General features: G+C 42.7%; 1 protein-coding gene and 1 long non-coding RNA gene across 3 annotated transcripts in view; one reads left to right on the plus strand and one right to left on the minus strand.

The window, feature by feature from the left end:
• Positions 1 to 12,470, minus strand: part of LOC144366805 (uncharacterized) — a 12,940-nt gene extending 470 nt beyond the window's left edge. The window contains exons 1-3 of one of the 2 annotated variants that reach the window (XR_013425941.1): positions 11,692 to 12,470; positions 11,334 to 11,599; positions 1 to 9,808 (exon numbers count right to left, since the gene is read on the minus strand). The exon at positions 1 to 9,808 is cut by the window's left edge and continues 470 nt beyond it. This is a non-coding gene — a long non-coding RNA (uncharacterized LOC144366805). The other variant, XR_013425942.1, reaches the window with a different exon arrangement.
• Positions 11,409 to 19,516, plus strand: part of LOC144366802 (small ribosomal subunit protein uS5m-like) — a 20,934-nt gene continuing 12,826 nt past the window's right edge. The window contains exons 1-2 of the mRNA XM_078021617.1: positions 11,409 to 11,556; positions 15,385 to 15,465. Of these exons, the coding sequence (XP_077877743.1) occupies positions 11,499 to 11,556; positions 15,385 to 15,465 (139 nt within the window). The 5' untranslated portion in view covers positions 11,409 to 11,498. The remainder of the gene's footprint in view (positions 11,557 to 15,384; positions 15,466 to 19,516) is intronic.

Below are 19,516 nucleotides of genomic sequence, written 5' to 3' on the forward strand. Positions count from 1 at the left end.
CATCCCCAGTATCAAAACAAATAAAATAAAAATCCCAAAGCCATATACCCTTTGAAAGATGGAGGTGTGGATGTGGCAAGCCGTCATCAGTGTTCACCCCTTATTACACATCAGAGAATTCATACTGGAGAGAACCTTGGGGTGTGTGTGTCGGGGGTGGAGCCATCCCTTCAGAAGCCGGAGAGCTCCCCCTGCTGGTTACAACCCTGGAATGTGGACCATGTGGGGAGCCTCTGCTGGCTCTTCTGCTCTTTGTTATACTGGATAATTTTTAGAACAGTAAACTTTTAGGCAAGTGGGTCTATCAAGCTCCTAGTCTACCATGCTAGAAGTTAGTATTATTAAGATTTTTGTTTTGAGATGGGATCCTGCTGTTTTGCCCATGCTGGTCTTGAATTCCAGCAATCCTCCTGCTCAGTGTGTGGGACTACAGGTGCATGCCATTGTGCCTACCTCTAGAGCAACTCTTTGAATTTGGTAAAACTGAGAAAGCCCACTAGTATAACTCAGAACTCGGCATACATCAATTCTTCACCCCAGAGAAAAACCCTGAGAGCTGAAGGAATGTGAGGAAAATTCCTTTCAGATTTGAAATCCACCACATGAGCTGAAAGGAAGCTGAAAATGGCCTGCCCGGTGCCTTCTACCTGTGGAGGCCAGTGTTTAACTGTGCCTGTCCTTGGTCACCACATCCTGTGGATCACGGGGAGGGGTGTCACAGGTGCCAGAGTGACAAGGCTGAGCAGGTGGACAGCCATCAGTGACCTAGCCCAGCCATGATTAGGCTAAGGAGATGGATCTTTAGAGAGCATTGCCCTGCAGACCTTCCTGGGCTGGCCTCCTCCCGTGGGTTCAGCTGTAGTTTGGGGATGAGACTGAAAGCCCTTGATATAGGACACCCTGTGTCCTTGTTTCTCTGTAGCACATTACCTTCTCTGTGAGGCCACAAGTAGTCTGTATCTGAGCAAGAAGCAATTCCCATTGCAACTGCATGCTACTAGATTTGGAATTTTTGGAATGAAATCTTCTTTTAAGATGAAAACCACTAAAATATGGCTGTCATAAAAAATAAAAACCTCAAAAACATTATTCTAAATGAAAGACGGCAGATATCAGAGTCCATATTATATGGTTTTTATCCTTAGGAAATGTCCAGAAAAGGACATTTTTCAGAGACAAATGAGATTTAGTGGTGTCCTGAGAATGGCAAATGAGAGTGACCACAATGTTATGGGGACGGGGGGGGGGTTCTAAAACTGAATTACGGAGATGATTCAATGTTTTGGTAAATTACTAAATCTCTAACGTGTGGAGAGCCACAATGAATGACCACACCTTCCAGAGGTTCTCTGGTCTTGTGATAACCATTTAAGTAATTTTCTGTTCATCATCTCACCACTCTTATCAGTTGCTGAAGGTCATGTCTCATGCTTCCTCTGAGAAGGGAGCTTCCAGTGGGTTCTCAACAGTTGGGAGTTACTTTGAAAAAAGAATTTGACTTTCTCACGTTTTCTCAGTGCACCTGGCTGATTTCATATTTTTGTACTAGTAGAAACGCTTTCCTTCTAGAAAACTGCCAATTAAACATTTCCTTAGAAAAATGTAATGGTGCTTCCTGTTTTTCAAATTCAGAAATAGATTAGCATAGTTTCATCTTTAAGATAGTGTGGTGTGTTTTTTTTTGTGTGTGTGTAATAGAAATTGCGTGCTTTTAGATTTTGCACTGTAATAGTTTCTGATGCCAACTGCTCAGAATTGGGATAAACTTCATGGGTTAAAAACATGGTAGTTTACAAGGCTGCCCTCACAGATTGAGGAGTCCCCAGACCACCTTCACTTCTGAGAGCTGGCTACAAATTCAGGGGTCCCCACTACCCCTGTATGTTAGATAACTCACTAGAATGATTCTCAGAACTCAGGACAAAGGGCTATGTTTTTGTTGCTTGTTTTTGGTACCAGGGATTGAACCCAGGTGTGCTTAACCACTGAGTCACATCCCCAACCCAACCCTTTTTTATTTTTTTATCAGAGACAGGATCTCTCTAAGCTGCTTAGGGTCTTTCTAAGATGCTGAGTCTGCCTTTGAACTTGAGAACCTCCTTCCTCAGCCTCTGGAGTCACTGGATCATGGATATGCACCACCATACAATATTACATTGTCATCATAAATTTAATGATAGCTAAAAGAGACCCAGTAGAACCAGCCTAAGGAAGAGATGTAGATTGGGCAAGGTCTAGGAACTTCCAAATGCAAAGCTCCTGTCATTTCCCAGGAGCACATTAGGCTACCTGCACACTTATGTGTGACAATACACAGAGTACTGCCAACCAGGGAGGCTCACCTGAGCATCAGGGTCCAGGGTTTTAATTGGACTTTCATTACACAGATATAGTGGATTCTATCCTTGACCCCTCAGTTGAACCCAGTCACCAGCCCCCTTCCTTTCCCTAGAGGATGGACTGATACGACATGGCTCAAAGCCCCAACCCTCGAATCATTTGGTTGGTAATTCTGGCAAGGCCAGGCTGCCACTCTGCATATCATGCATGGTCCAAGGGCTCTCTTGTTGCTCAGGAAATTCCAAGGAACCAGCAATAAAGATCGGCCAAATACTTTATTACATAGCACCCACCTTAAAACAAATCAGTCAAAAATCCTTCTTCACTTATTATTCAATTAAACATGTACCGCAGTCTGTCTGGGCCAAATAACTGGGAGGTGACAAGCATCTTGAAGGTTGAAGCGGGAACTGCTTCATTTCGGGAAAACTCAGCGGGAACTGAGCTGGAACTCAAGGTAGTGGGCACCCAAGGTAGTAAGAGCCGCTTTATTGCAGAACAGCAGAGGTATAAATACCTAACTGATTACACACAGCTCGACTCAATTAGCATTATCTAGATACAACAGTCAGCCAATAAGGAATCCCCACCGACTTAATGGCTCGGTGGCATTGTCTTACAAACCACTCCTCCTGGCAAACTGCCAGGCGCCATCTTGATTTGCGGTCCCCAACAAACATGTAACAAACATGAAGATTACAGACATTCCTCAATAAACAACTGCAGTGTATCACTCCTGCTTATAGACTCCCTGTTGAGGAGACTGGAAACCAAAGTCTTTGTCTAACACAGCAGGAGTGAGCTCAGCTACAATTACTAAGGAAGAAGAGGGGGACAGGAATCTGTGCCAAATACTCCAAGACATTTGGAGGTCCCCTCAATGACCTTCTCTGGGACTTGGTTTTCTTCTCTAGAAGAGGAAGGGCTTTGCCCATGTGGAAATAAAGGCCTTTCAAATAAGAGCAGTCAGAGATGATTCAGAGGTTCCTATAACCAAGTCATCAGCCACCTCTATCTGCAGCAGACATGCAAATGCATGCAGGGAGTGAGACACCTTTACAATGGAAAAAAAATAAAAGGAAGCTCAGGTGTGCCCCAGGTTGAGAGCTGTTGACGTGGAAAACTGGGCTGACCTAGCTGGGAGCAGGACTTCTCATGTGGCTGCTTCAGGGAGATATGTGACTTTCCATGGTTGGTCCTGAGTTGGTAGTGGGGGCAAAAGAGAGAGGAGCTGCAGTGATTGACCAAGTTCAGGCCATGTCTGAGATGACTGCTGCACACGTCACCTTCTGGCTTCCAGGATGGTTGCTGAAAAAGTGTGAGCCAGACCTGTGGCTCAGTGGTGTGGCCATCTTCCGCTTGTGTGCTTATGGATCCCCCTTCTGCTCATTCTCTTGCTGGAGAGAGGCTGGCCAATTCAGGGACCACTAGAGATGCTATCTTCACCACGTGGGGAATGTTCCATTGTTCATGTACACCGTAGCCCATGATCTTGTTATATCATCTTCATAATATCTGATAAGAAATGGTAGCCGTGCAGAAGAATGGAGCAAATTGTTCTCTTTAATGTGACGTCTAGCCTGTTCATTGATCCAAATTCAGAAAGAAGCACAGATGCCACCACGTCAAGCCAATGAGAAATCCAGAGCAATGCAGCAGCCCATCACTTCCTGTGCCAACACAAAGACACAGATCTGTATCCCAGGGAGAGCTGCTGTCAATAACTTATTCCAGAGTTAGTGATAGTTTTGTTAGTGGTTCCTTGAAAGGTCCTTTGCAAGGAGGTTCGACCTTTCCCCTGTGACTCTTAATAGACAAAATCTTGTGGTTTAATGTAACAAAGAGGGTCTTTAGGAAGATGCTGTGGGAAGGATCTAGACCCAAGTCCTTTGCAGTACTTTTCCATGCCTGAGAGTAGCAGTGTAGATTTATCATTGGAGGCAAAACCCCTAAGTAAGTGGGCCTTACTGTACCAGTTCTCAGGGGAAGAATTGATGTGTCCCAAATGAGTGAATCTTATGGCCATAAGGAATTCTGTGAGTAAAACCTTTAGCTAGGAGTTCAAGGGTTTCTGAAAAATTTGCTCATTTTAATTTAAGAATAATGTTGGTTCTTTCAAGCTTTCTGGGAGATTATGTATGGTAAAAACAGTGTCATTTTTAAACATGGGGTAATGCCTTATGGAGTTCTAATGATTCCTGTAAAATATGTGCCTTGATCACTTGATATGAAAGTTAGGAGCCTCAGGTTGGGGGAAAAAACCAAGCAGCTGCTAGTGGTTGTAAGGACTGTGCATGTTTAGCAAGGAAATGCTTCAGCTCATCCTGAAAACAGATATACATTGATGCATACATATTCCAACTCTTTAAGAATGGAAGCTGGGTAAGACCCACCTGAAGGTGTGCAGGGTGGCCCCGGAGGCTTTGGCTCCTGGCCATGCCCCACCTTTACAGGATTTCCAGAATTATGCTGACATGTGATCCATAACCTGAAAATAATCTGTTAAAAAGCTCCCTTTTAAAAGTTCCTTCTCCAATACTAATTTAAGATAGTGACCAAGTTGTCTGTATTATGATGGGCAACTACATGGAGAAATTTAGATAATATCCATCTGAAATAATCTGATACCAGAAAGCAGCCATTTTGGGAGCACTAGAGATTATCCAAGTGAAGGTTATAATTTTTAATATTATTCTTTTTTCAGAACCAGGGTCTTCACGTTGAGAATGTGTAATACTCTCTTTGAATCACTCTAGATTTACTCTTTGGGGTCCATTTAGGAGCATAACTTTGGCTGAGGCTGCTACTTTGGCATAACTGCTTGCTAGAGCATTTCCTTTCACATCCATGGTGCCATTTCTCATTCTGACTTTGCATGGGCCACAGCCCTGATGATAGCCGCTCCTCTAAGAAGGAAGGAAGCTGCATCTACATGTTCCTTAATTTGTTCATTTTTATGGGGGTTCTAGCAGAGGTTAAGAAACCCTCCTTGTTTTCAAAGCATCCTAAAGTCACATGATGCTGCCACGAAAACCTACTCTCAGTGCACGTGAGTTGACAAACTCTGTGTACTAAATGCAGTACATTTTGCCATCTGGTCTGACATTCTCTCAGGTTGACTATATTCTAAAGAGAATTCAAATTAGTGATCACGTATTCTGCTTGATAACCTCCAGTTTCAGTTCTGAGAGAAGATTCATCAACAAATAATGAGACAGGTTTCTTAATTGGAACTTCTAATAAATCCAAGTGAGCTACAGAGATTCTGTGATTAAGGAAAGACAACTGTGAGTGTCCCCTTCTGTTAAAAGCTCGAGAATGCCAAGATCCAGAGCAAGAGAGTGGTAAAAAGAAATGTGAGAGGGAGAGAACAACACATGTCCTAAGAGGCTAATTAGCTAGCTGAAAGTGAAAACCTCTTTGTTCACAGATGACATGATTTTGTACACAGAAAATCCTAAGCATCCACTAAAACCTATTAGAATACAAGAGTCCCACAACATTGCTAGAAACAAGATCAATATACAAAAATCACTACTACTTCTGTACATGCACAACAGGAAATCCAAAAATGAAATTGAGAAAACAATTCCATGTATAATGTCACCAAAAAGAACAAAATACTTAGGAATAAAATAAAAAAGGAAGTGCAATATTTATATTCTGAAAGCTAAACACACTGGTTGAAAGAAATTAAAGAAGTTATAAAAAAGAAGTGGAAAAACATCCCATGTTCATGGTCAGAAGACATGATATTGTCAAGATGTCTGATCTATACAGTAAAGCACTCTCTATCAGAATCCCAGCTGTATTATTTTCGGAAATTGACATGTTGATTCTAATATTTACATGGAATTGCTAGATATCAAGAATAGCCAAAATAACTTTTAAAAAGAATAACACAGTAGAAAAACCCATACTTCACAACTTTGAAACCTATTACAAAGCAACAGCAGTTAAGATAGTGTGGTACAGATGTTGTAAATCAATGAAATAGAATTGAGAGCTCAGAAGTATACCTACAGTCTATGGACGGCTAATTTTCAACAGGTGTGACAAGACCATTCAATAGGGAAAAAATAGTCTTTCCTTTCTTCTCCTTATCTTTTTCTTTCTTTTTTCTCTTCCCTTAACCAATGATGATGTAACACTTGGAGGGCCTATGCACAAGAATAAAGTTGGACCACATCTCTCCAATATGAACACAAAATAGATTAAAGACCTAAATGTAAGAACTCTTAAAAGAAAACATGGATCAAATCTTCACGACCTCAGATTTGACAGTAAATTCTTAGACATGACACCAAATGCATAAGCAATGGCAATAAAATAGAAAAACACAACTGAAACTCAAGTCTTTGTGCTTCAAAGGATACTTATTAAGAAATGGAAATAAAACCTACAGAATGGAAGAAAATAATTACAAATCATGTACCAATAAGGGGCTTATATCCAAAATATTCAAAGAACCAATAAAACTGGATAATAAAAGACAACCAGATTAAAACAGCAATTCTTGAACTCCAAAACTATTGGCGAGAAATCAGAATCCTAAGCACTGCTGGTAGGACTGTAAAATATTGCAGCCACTTTGAAAAAAAGTCTGGCAGAGTTACCATGTGACCTAGCAATTCTGCTCTTAGGTACATATCTAAAAGAGCAAAAGCATGTTTACACAAAGTTGTACATACATGTTTATGGCAGCATTATTTATAATGGACAAAATGTAAAAGTAACCCAAATGTACATCAACTGATGAATGGATAAGATGTAGTATATTCAAGCAAACAGAATGTTACTCAGCCATAAAATGTAAGAAAGTACAGATACCTGTGACAACATGGGTAAACCGAAACAATGTTATACTAAGTGAAAGAAGCCAGCCACAATGGACCATGTGTGACTGCATTGATAGGAATTTTCTAGAAGAGGCAGATCTATAGAGATAGAAAGTAGACTAGCTATTGCTTCAGGCTGGGGTAGCAGATGGGGATCAGGGGAGTGGCAGAGGGTATGGGGGTTTCTCTTTGGAGTGATGAATGTGATCTAAAATTGACAGTGATGATGTTGCACAGCTCTGAGAATACACTAAAAATGGCTCCAGGACCATGTGGATGGCTGACCACACAATGACAGATGAGCTCAACAGCAGTTTAAAAAAGGAAGACACAGAATGTCCCACTGGGCAACATGGGGATGCATGTGGGTGCAGAGTGGACTAGCAGTGGCTGTGGGAGGCAGTTTTGTAGAAATGAGGATAAGGGGACCCCTGGCTCCTGGGGGAGGAAGTGACTAGCTTGTCTGAACACTTCTGCAAGCCGACTTCAACCTCACACATCTTACAAAAAGAAAACAAAACAAAATAAAATGGATTACAGACTTAAGTGTAAAGCCCCAAACTACAAAACTTTTATAAATTAACAGGAGACAAGCTTTAGACCATGAATTAGGGATATGGTTCTTAGACACGACACCAGAAGCACAATGCATGAAGGGAAATTAATAAACTGGACTATCAAAATAAAAACCTGTTGCTTGGTGAATGGCCAAGTGGCCTTGCTAAAAGAATGAAAGGACAAACTGTGGATTGTGAGAAAATATTCGCAAATTTTCTATTTGAAAATGGTATCGCCTAGAATAAATAAAGAAATGAACAGTAACTGAACAGTAAAAGAAATCATCAGGGTTGGAGCTGTAGCTCAGTGGTTAAGCTCTTGCCTAGCATGTGTGTGGTCCTGAGTTCAATCCCCAGTACTGGGGGGAAAAAGAGAAAAACAAACAAACAAATAATCCAACTAGAAAATGAGCAAAACATACAAACAGACATTTCACCAAAAAGGATATGCAGATAGATGGTTAAGAAAAGAACACACACACATGGAAGGAGTTCAGTGTTATTAACTATTAGGGAAATATAAATTAAAGCCATAGGAGATGTCACTATATACCTGCTAGAATAGCTTTTGAAATGGTGATAATACTACATGCTAGTGAGCATGCAGAGAGCATCTATCTCTTACACGTTGCTGATGGGAATATAAAATGCTAAGACCACTTTGAAAAAACAGTTTGGCAGGGTTTTTGTTTGTTGTTTGGTACCAGGGATTGAACCCATGGGTATTTAACCACTGAGTCATATCCCCAGCCCTTTTTTATATTTTATTTAGAGCTAGGATCTCACCGAGTTGCTTAGGGCCTTGCTAAGTTGCTGAGCTGGCTTTGAACTCATAATCGTCCTGCCTCAGCCTCCCAAGCCACTGGGATAACAGGCATGTGTCATGGCACCCAGCTGGCAGTTTCTTTAAACACAGAGCATATACTGATCATACATCTAGGAATCTTAGAACTTGGCATATTCCAGAAAAATGAAATCTTATGCCCATGCAGAAATAGGTATGGGGTTGGTATACACTTCAGAGAATTGAAAGCAGGGACTCAAAGACATGCTCATACACCCATGTTCATGGCAGCATTATTCACAATAGACAAAAGGTGGAAATAACCCAATTGTCCCTTGACAAGTGACTATATAAACACCATAGGGATGGAGTTATATATATGCAACAGCTGTATACATGACATATATATGGAGTTATATGTGTGTGCACACGCATGTGCATGCAAATGTTATTGATCTCTAAACGACGATTCTGCCAAATGCTACTAAAGTGAAATCAAGGAGAAAAAGGAGAAATACTGTGTGACTCTACTTGTATGAGGTACTCAGAGTAGGCATACTTCTTGAGGCATAAAGGGGAATGGTAGGGCTGAGAGACAGGGAGGGAGAGTTAACATTTGGTAAGTACAATTTCAGTTTTTTAAAATGTAAAGAATTTTTCCCCCAGTGCTAGGGATTGAATCCAGGGGTGATCTACCACTGAGCCGTATCACTAGCTCTTTTTATTGTTTTTATTTCAAGATGGGGTCTCATTAAGTTGCTAAGGCTGGCCTTGAATTTGTGATGCTCCTGCCTTAGCTTCCTAAGCAGCTGGGATTACAGGTGTGCGCCACCACACCCAGCACAGAGGAAATGAATACTATGAACAGAAGGTGATTATGATAGCAAAACAATATGAATTTATTTAATGCCACTGTTCTGCACACTTAAAATGGTTAAGATGGTAAAGTTTACATGTATTTGCTACAATTTTTAAAGTTTAAATGTCTAAAATATGTACATGATTGTTTATGATAGCTTTGGTTGAAATAGCCCCAAACTGGGAACAAGCCAAATATGCTAGAAAGGGCAAATGGTTAAACAAATGGCAGTAATAATCAGTACTTAGTAATAAAAGTAAGAAACTATAAACCAACTTGAATAGACATCAACAGTCTAAAAGCCAACTCAAAACATCACTCACGGGGCTGGGGATGTGGCTCAAGCGGTAGCGCGCTCACCTGGCGTGCGTTCGGCCCAGGTTCGATCCTCAGCACCACATACAAACAAAGATGTTGTGTCCGCCGAGAACTAAGAAAAAATAAATAAATATTTAAAAAATTCTCTCTCTCTCTCACTCTTTTTTTTTAAAAAAAATCACATACTATGTGACTCCATTTATTTTTTTTATTTTTTATTTTTGTATTTGTTTCAGTTTAATCTTTAATGAAATACATATTTTATTTCAATTTTTCCTCTCTACATTTGAATGGTATCTATAAATAAATTTTATTCATCTTATGTCAACACATGAGTTTCTTCTTTTGTGAGGATGGTAATAACTAAATGTTCTCAAGTTTACAAAATTATAGATATGAAAAATAGATTGGTGGTTGCCATCTTCCAGATGGTGGGAGGGTGGATGAATGTCTCTACAGCTGAAAGGAGGGATCTTTGTGGAGACAGAAGTTTTGTACATTGATTCTGGTGGTGGTTACCTAAGTCTACTTATGCTAAAATTGCATAGAACTCCACACACACACTTTCACAGATGAGTCCATGCAAAACTGATTAATCTGAACAAACTCAGTGGGTTACATCAATGCCAACTTCCTGGTTTTCACATTATACTTCTGTAAAATATTACCATTTCAGGAAACTGGGTGAATGGTGCATGGGTATCTTTTTGTACTCATTTTGCAACTTCCTGTGAATGTATAATTATTTCAAATGTATAATTATTTAGGTATAAACAACATGGCAACCAAAATAAAAAACAAACTTGCTAGTGACCTTACAGCATTTGAAGGCTTGACCACAACACAGACCAGAAAGTTGCCACGGATCTGACCTGGGCTGTCCATACTGAACTGGCTTTTGTCTCACTTAGACACAAAGGTCAGCAGTGCACAACAACTGTGTCACTTTTTTTTTTAATATTTATTTTTTAGTTATGGTTGGGCACAATACCTTTGTTTTATTTATTCATTTTTACGTGGTGCTGAAGATCAAACCCAGGGCCTTGCATGTGCTCTACCGCTGAGCCACAACCCCAACCCAACTATGTCGGTCTTGGTCGGCTCTGCCACGATTTTTACTTTTCTGTATATCTGAACATTCTAACCCTGATCCGATCGATCGTTAAAGACTATCTGAGCAGGAGTCCGTTTCTCACAACACATTCCTGCCATCCTTTGTGGCAGGTTTGTGCATCATTTGTGCAAGAACAGACTGCATAAAACGGAGCCTGAGATGAACGGGAAAACCCTGGGATATGCGTGTGTGACGACCACACGTTGGAATCAGAATAAATGCAGAAATGCCTGTGAAACTCGAGCAAAGTACTTCATCTCCAAAACTCCAGGGCTTTCCTGGAGCGGGTTTCAATCTCTCCACCCTGTCTTATCCACCCTGTGGATCCTCCCTACACTTCGTGGGTCTCGGGCATGGGTACCTTGGAGAGCTCGCTGGGCCAGCCGGACCTAACGGGCGCTCACAAGCGGCCGCCTCCAACTGGCCGACCCGCGCCCCGGGCTGGCCCCGCCCCAGCCCCGCCCCCGGGCCCTTGCGCGAGGACCCCGCGGAGCTGTCCGCGGCTACGCCTGACCCAACCTACCCTGTGGCCCATCCGGATAATCCTTCCAACCCGATATGGGCTACGGCGTGGTCCTTGGGTCTCGCACCTCCAGCCGAGGGCTGGGGCCCGCGGTTTGATGAGGAGCCTCTCGGCAGGCGAAGGACCGGCTGCCCCGGAGGGAGGAGGCGGGGCTCGCGCTTCAGCATGGCGGCGGCGGTGCGCGTTGCGGGCCGCCTGCCTGCGCTGTGCGGTGTGTGGACCGGTGAGCGCAGGAAGGAGGCGCGGGAGCCGGGGGTCGCCAGGGCCTGCGGGAGTCCGGGCGGAGGGAAGTGAGCAGCGTCCCACGGCTCTCCCATCCAGCCCGGGACCGCTGGGTGACCTTGCGCGCGTTCCTTACCTCTCTGGGCGTCGGGGCGCTTCGCTGTAACGTGACCGTGAAGTGCAGTGGGTTCTTCGCGGTTCGTTTAGGTGAATAGGAGGGAACTGGCGAGCCTTGCTTTCCCGGCGGGCAGGCGCGACCCCCGGGGTCACATGGTGATGCCCACCGGGTTCGGGGCTGAGAGGCGCCCGCGGGGCTCTGAAGGTGATGGTGGTTGTCCAGGTGGAGTCGGAGAGTACTGGCCTCCGTCAGCTTAATTCCAGCTGGCCGGTGGCCTCAGTGCAGAGACGGATGACTCGGACGTCAGCCCGCAGTGTCGCCTTTCCTGTCCCCCCGCCCGGGCCCTGGTGGGTTGTGTGCACCCTAGGAAGGCGCCCTGCTGCTGTGTTGCCTAAGGTTGGCTCCAGGGCCGCTGCGTGGCCGCTGCCTGTCTTCTCTGCCCTATTTTGTTGTTAAGTCCACAGTTCAGCATTTCTAATTCTGGAACTCAAAGCCCCCTAAAACCCTCAAGGTTCATTTTTTTTTTTTTTTTTGGTAACTCATTTTGTAGCAAAAAATTTCACCAGCAATCTTGGCAGAAAATCTGACCTTAATATTCTTTTCTTTTGTCTTTATGATTGTCTCTTCCCTTTTATTTTTCTTCCCCCATCTCCTACTATTTCAAGGCTGTCTTCCTTCATGAGTCTAAACTGTGTGCCAGCCACTGTCTTCCTCTGTTCATGCGTTTTCCCTCACTGCCTTCCCAGTCCCTTTATGGAGTAGATTCTGTTATTACACTCTTTATACAGGTGGTGGAGGGAGCCACACAGATTGAGCAAGGGACATAGGTTTTTGCACCCAAAATTCCTGACACCAAAGTGTGTTTCCCCGCCCCCCCTTTTTTGTTTTCTTGTGTATAACTATTTTTTTTGTTTTTTTTTTCAGCTTTATTGAACTATAATTCACATACCATACAGTTCATCTATTTGAAGTGCACAATATTTGCACAAACCTGTGCATTTATCATTATAATCTAATTAGAACATTTTTATCACTCCAAGAAGGAAGCTTTTTAGCTGTAGCCACCAATGATCTATTTTCCACTCTTCTTAGCTCTCCTGTTCTAGACATTTCTTATAAGTAGAACCGCATACATGGCTGGCTTATTTAGTGCAAGGTCATCAAGATTCATCCTTATTGTAACATGTGTCATCCTGAATTTCTTGGGGATGAATTGTAATGTGTCCATCACCACACTTTATCTGCTCATCAGTTGAGGGACACTTGAGTTGTTTTCCATCTTTTGGCTATTATGCCTAATGTTGCTGTAAACATCAGCATGCCATGTTTTTACATGTGTGTCTATTTACTTTTCTCTTGAGTATGTGCCTGGGAATTGAGTTGCTGGATAAAATGGTAATTCCACACTTGAGGGATGGCCAGAATGTTTTCGAAGTACCTGAGGGTACAGTGAGGGTTTTGATTTTTCTTTAGCAACATTTCTTATTATCTGTTCTTTTGATTATAGCCATCCTAGTGAGTATGAAATGGTATTAATTTGAAATTTTGATTTGCAATTTCCTGATGGATAATGAATGTATTTTCATGTGCTTATTAGCCATTTTTACATGTTTTTTTGAGAAATGTCTGTTCAAGTGTTTTGGCTCTCTTAAAATTGGGTTTTCATTTTATTATTGAATTGTAAGGAGTTCTAAAGGTGTCTAATCAGATGTATGATTTGCAGAATTTTATTCCATATGTTGTTTTTTAACTTTCTTAATAGTTTGTGGGTGGTTTTTTTTTTTTTTGTTTTGTTTTTTTTTTTTTTTTTTGTACTGAGGATTGATCCCAGGGGTGCCTAATCACTGAGACACATTTCCAACCCTTGTTTATATATATATTTGTAGAGACAGGGTGTCACTGAGTTGCTTAGGGCTTTGCTAAGGCTGGCTTTGAACTCAACAATCCTCCTGCCTCAGCCCCTAGAGCTGCTGGGAATATAGGCATGTACCACCAAGCCTGGCTTGATAGTGTTTTTTTGAGGCATACAAGGTTTTTGTTTATTTGTTTTTGTAGTGCTAGAGACTGAACCCAGGCATGCTGGTTCTTCTACCGCTGAGCTGAGCTTTATCCCCATCCCCGAAACACAAGTTTTAAATTTTGGTGAAGTCTGGTTTATGGGTTTTTTCTTTTTTTTCTTTTTATCACTTGTACTTTTGGAGTTATGTTTAAGAAACATTGCTAGACCCGAGGTCATGATAATTTACCTCTGTTTTTCTTCTAGGAGTTTTATAGTTTTAGCTCTTACCTTCAGGTCTTTAGTCCATTTTGAATTAAGTTGTACATAAGGTGTGAGGTAGGGCTCCAACTTCATTCTTCTATAGGTTGACACCCTGTTATTCCAACACCATTTATTGAACACATTCCTTTTCCCCTATTGAATGGTCATGGTCCCTCTGCCAAAAACCAGTTGCCCACAAATGCTGTCTAAGTGTGTTCTGGAGAACCACACTGTATGAAGGGTTGCACAGGGAGGTACAGTCAGCCTGGTGCTGTGGGGGCTCCAGAGGGTGGAGGTTTCACAAGAGCTGCTGAGCCTCCAGGATCTGGTGGATCCAGGATCTCATATACAAAAGTGTATGAGAGCGAATTCAAGACTAACTGTGTGTTTGGATGGCTATGGGGAGGGTGGGGCAGGGGCAGCAGGAGGCTGGTGTGGAAGTCTGGGGCCATGTGGCAGTCCTGCAGGCTGTGCCCAGAATTTGTAACTTGGCAGCAGGAAGCCAGGGAAGGACATGTCAGGGCTGTTAATTGATGAAGCCTCTTACTGTAGAAAGGTGGTAAATACAAGGGGAGAGGTGGGAGACCCATTAAGAAACCTTGAACCTGTGTCTGAGTGATGCTAAGGCCTGAACAAAGAAGTGGCAGCAGGACCACAGCAGAGGTGTGGCCCACGGCAGAGGGATTTTTAAGGTGACTGCCAAGCATGAAGCCTGGTTGATGGGAGGGTGAAGAGAAGGTGCAGCATGATGGCAGCTACTTGGCCAGTGGTCACTAAGCCTGGAAATCACTCGTCCACTTCTCTTAGTTCTTTAATTCTGTAGATGGTATTATTTTGTGAATGTTACTGTTTTATTTATTTTTGGGATACTGGGCATTGCACCCTATTTTGCTTTACAGAGCCACATCCTCAGCCCTTTATATCTCGAGACCTGAGTTTGCACTTCCCCTGCCTTAGCCTGAATTTGCACTTCCCCTGCCTTAGCCTGAATTTGCACTTCCCCTGCCTTAGCCTCCTTGGTATCTGGGGTTGCGGGTTTGTGCCACAGTAGGTGGCTCACCTTATTATTTTAAATGTCTCTCTTCATGTAGGAATGTATCTTTAAAATTTATTTATTTATTTATTCTTGTTGGAGGCCTGTGGACATAGCTCAGTGGTAAAGCACTTGCCCAGCATATGTGATGCTCTGGGTTCTATTGCCCACACCACAAAACAACTCCACTTTTTGCTGAGTGCAGAGGCCTTCATCTGTAATCCCAGCAACTTGGGAGCCTGAGACAGGAGAATTGCAAGTTGGAAACCAGTCTGGGCAACTTAGAGAGACCCTGTCTCAAAAAACGAAGAGGGGATGTGGCTCAGTGGTGAAGCAGGTGCCTGCAGGCTCCGGGCCCTGGGTTCAACCCCAGCACTGGAACCAAAAAAGTATTTATTTACTTATTTTTAATTGACAGGTCATTTCTGGTGCAGGCAGCTTTCCCTGAACACCTTTCCAACAGCTTCTGTTTTGGCGCTGAAGACCACTTTCAGCAATGGTGAGATTCATTGGGGAAGTATCTGTTCTCATAAGATTTAATAAGAGTTTCTGTAGATTTGAAAATGTGAATGGACAAGGCATGTCCTTGATGATGGTATTGTTCAGTCTTGAGTATTTTTCAAATTTTTTATGACTGCAGTTGTTGTAGTTCAAGGCTTTGAAAAATAATGGTTGCCATTTTTGAGTAGGTATTGTGCACTAGGCTTGAAACATGTCACCTTGTTCAGCCCTGACACTGGCTTTCATGAGCTTATTTGCATTTTAGAGATGATAAGGTGAATCTCTGAGAAGCCAAGTGACTTGTTCAAGATCATGCAGCCAGGCCAGGCACAGTAGTGCACACCTGTTATCCCAGTGACTTTGGAGGCTGAGGCAGGAGGTTGCAAGTTCAAGGCCAGCTCCGTCTTAAAATAAAAATAAAAAGGACTAGGGATGGGGCTCAGTGGTTAAATACCCCTGAATTCAATGCCCAGTACCTTCCCCCAAAAAAGAATGAAAGAAATCACACAGCCAGTGAAGCAGGGCTGGTCCCAGAGCTTTCTGGCTGCTGTGATGCCCCCTCCTGTGGACACAGACTTCCTTGACATAGTGCAGGGCCTCTCTTCAGCTGCCTTCTGGGAAGTCCAGGCCAACCTTGCTGTGCAAGGAAACCTGGCCCTTTCACCTTGAGCTTCTGGGACTCCTGAGTGCTGGGCTTCCCTGTGGGTCTCCTGCCTTTTCCTCTTGGAATCCCACCTGTGACATACCTTGGAGATCCTGGGAGAAGTCCAGCTGACAGGGTTTCTCCCTAATGGCAGATTTCCTAGGACCTGTCACACCCACTGTGAATCAACCAGTTTGATTTGTTGCTTGGTTGATTCACTCACTGATTTATAAACAGTTTATTTACCCCTTAACATGTGCCAGGCACTGCCCTGACCTGAGCCGGTATAGGGCCTGATAGGGATAGCTATCCTCACTGCAGGTTGCTGTGCTGTTCCTTAAAATATTAACTTTCAGGCTGGGGGTGCGGCTCAGAGGTTGAGCCTTGCCTAGGGTGCCCAAGGCCCGCAATTGAATCCCCAGCTCCACACCGGAAGTAAAAACAAAAAAAAAAATTGAGTTTCCAAAAGGTCGTAAAAGGCTCAGAGCTTTCATTCCTAGTCCTTTTCTGCTCCTTCCCATCATCTAGGGACACTAATTCTTTCACCTTCCTCTGGTTATATTTCTAAATACGTTGAGTCTTCTTTAAACAACATTGTTATGCTAATTGGAGATGTAACAATCTATCCTTACCCTTACTTTCTTCCAGTATAGGTAGAAGCACAGTTTGGACTGAATCTCTGGGCATTGTTTTTGTTATTAAATTCTGTGCACATTCAGAGCTGAGCTAGGTAGTATTCTACTGTTACATTTTTTTCCTGAAATTCATAATTGCCTGACTTTTAAGAAGTTGATTGCTTTCCTTATCACTCTATTTTTCTAAATGCTGCAACAAATCAGTCAGAAATTAGTAATAAATTTTCTAAAATCTCTCACCAACCAGTTTTCCTAGAAGAGACCCAAGTGAGAAGGAAGGAGTTCTTGGTGTAGACGTGATGTGTGCTGAGGTAGAACCCTGGGGGCCTCTCCGTCCCCACCTGAGGGGCTCTGGCCTATCCCACTTTAGGCTGCAGGGTTGTTGCTTCCTGAGTCTGGGGTCTCATGACCTAAACTTAATAAGAACTCAAAGGATCAGAACAGAGTTGATAAGTGAGGTGGATTGTGATCTGTAAGTGAGCTTCAGAACGTGACTCAGCCTGAACTACTGAACTTTCTTCTTTAAAAAATCATAACACGGGGCTGGGGATGTGGCTCAAGCAGTAGCACTCCCCTGGCATGGGTGCGGCCTGGGTTCAATCCTCAGCACCACATACAAACAAAGATGTTGTGTCTGCCGAAAACTAAAATGTAAATAAAATATTAAAAAAAAATCGTAACACAATGTAAGCAAAACCATTTATACAAGTGTGCATGAAAATTGACTGTTGTTTTGGTGGTACTGAGGATTGAACTGAGGGGCACCCTATCACTAAGCCACATAACTAGCCCTTTTGATATATTTTTTCTTTGTTTATTTGTTTTGATGGTGCTGGGGATTGAATCCAGGGCCTTGTGCATGCAAGGCAAGCACTCTAGCAACTGAGCTATATCCCCAGACCTATGTTTTATTTTGAAACAGGTTCTTGCTAAGTTGCTAAGGCTGGCTTCGAACTTGCAATCCTTTGCCTCAGTCTCCTGAGTCACTGGGATTACAGCCATGTGCCATGCACCCAGAAAAAGTGACTATTTCTAATGTATACAAAGCCCTGGGTTCAATTCCCAGTTCTTCCCTGCCTCCCATTAAAACAAACAAACAAAAAACAAGTGGCTATTTCTAAATTCTAAAGTTGATTTCTTTTTATTTTTGACATTTGGTTTCTTTTAGGCTGGGTACATTATTAGCTATGAGTGATATTTCAGTCTTTCCAAAAAAATCTGTTAATAATTTTTACACTTCTTGAACTACATTAAAGATTATAATGCTGAACAGAGCAAGATGAAATGTTTTAATATTAGATATGTGTTGAAGATGAAGGTGTTTACAAGAAAGGCTGTGTATAGCAGAATGAGATTTGTAATGATAAAGTTCTGGTTTGTTAAAGAATGAAGACCCAGGGCTGGGGTTGTAACTCAGTAGCAGAGTGCTTGCCTAGCATGTGAGGCACTAGGTTTGATCCTCAGCACCACATATAAATAAATAAGATCCATCAACAACTTAAAAAAAAAATGAAGACCCAATGTTTTCTGGCTACATTTTATTTGGTAGTTCATCAGGTGGGCTACAGATCTAGAGGACATCTGTGTGCTTGGTGCGATCTCCCTCCCCACAGGTGAGCAAATCATCTGAAATCGAAATTAGTGTTGAAATCTCATCCAGTCATCCAGTACCTTGTGGCATTGGCAAATCTATCTCATAGGCCTACATTTGAAACAAAATGGTCGTATTAAGTGCTGTCCAGTAATCAAAGATTATCCCTTTGTGTTTGGGTCTCTGTATTCAGTGGAACTATTTCGATGGCTTCCTACCACCCTTAGATGTCACTCTCCCTGTCCTTACCCGCTTTCTTTCTCTGGTCCTGTGAGTCATGGTTGATGCTGCTGATGAATCTGCAGTTACTGTCCTCTGCATGGCTTCACTCAGACTTGAAAACAGCTGTTGTCAGGTTTTTGTTTTGTGTTTATCAAGCCAATACCCTAAAGGCCACTGTCCCTCCAGGGCTGTTTTAATCCTGTCATTTCTCTAGTGAAGCACAGAGCTCAAGAATCTGTGCATGCACTGATCTTGCCAGCACTGTCCCACTCCTTCATCACCACCTGTTCCTGTCACCTCTGCCTTCTTCCTCACGTGAAACCGCCATCCCTGGGACTGGTCAGATGGCTTCCTCTCAGACATGGCTGTTTTAAAACCTTTTCTCAAGTAATAGATGCATGTGGTCAAAAAAAAAAAAAATCCCTCAAAATACAAAAATGCGGGTCTTTCACATCCAGCCTTAAATGCCCCTGTTTTCTTCCACAGAGGCAGCCGCTCCTCAGTTTCTTGCGTGATCTTCTGGAGTTGTCTACAGCATGCCTTCCCTGCTTCCCTGTGTTTTGAACATAAAGGGCAGGGTACCCTCTACACATTGAGTCTTGTTCTTCTGAACAGTTTCACTTGAAGGTCTTTCCTCATCTGTCCACTGCCCAGCTGCATACAGCAGAGGGCGCCATTTGCCCAGAGCAGCCCAGGAGCTTGGGCTGGATAATGCAGGGCAGAAACCCTGGCTGTACAGAGCTTTCTTGAGACTGGGATATCCACTGTGGAAATGAACCATGACCTCTCTAGGATGGGCATTTAGGTGGCTTTCATTCCTAAAAGTTTGGTTTTATTTTTTAAATAACAATTGTCCTCAAAATATGATTCTTAAAAGATTAGAATTTTTAGTGACTTATTTTTATCAAGTCACAGTTATTTGGTGCTGGCAGCTCCACAGCCAGGGAGCATCTAACTT

The sequence above is a fragment of the Ictidomys tridecemlineatus genome, chromosome 9 (assembly GCF_052094955.1).
Source record: "Ictidomys tridecemlineatus isolate mIctTri1 chromosome 9, mIctTri1.hap1, whole genome shotgun sequence".
NCBI classification, from domain to species: Eukaryota; Metazoa; Chordata; class Mammalia; order Rodentia; family Sciuridae; genus Ictidomys; species Ictidomys tridecemlineatus.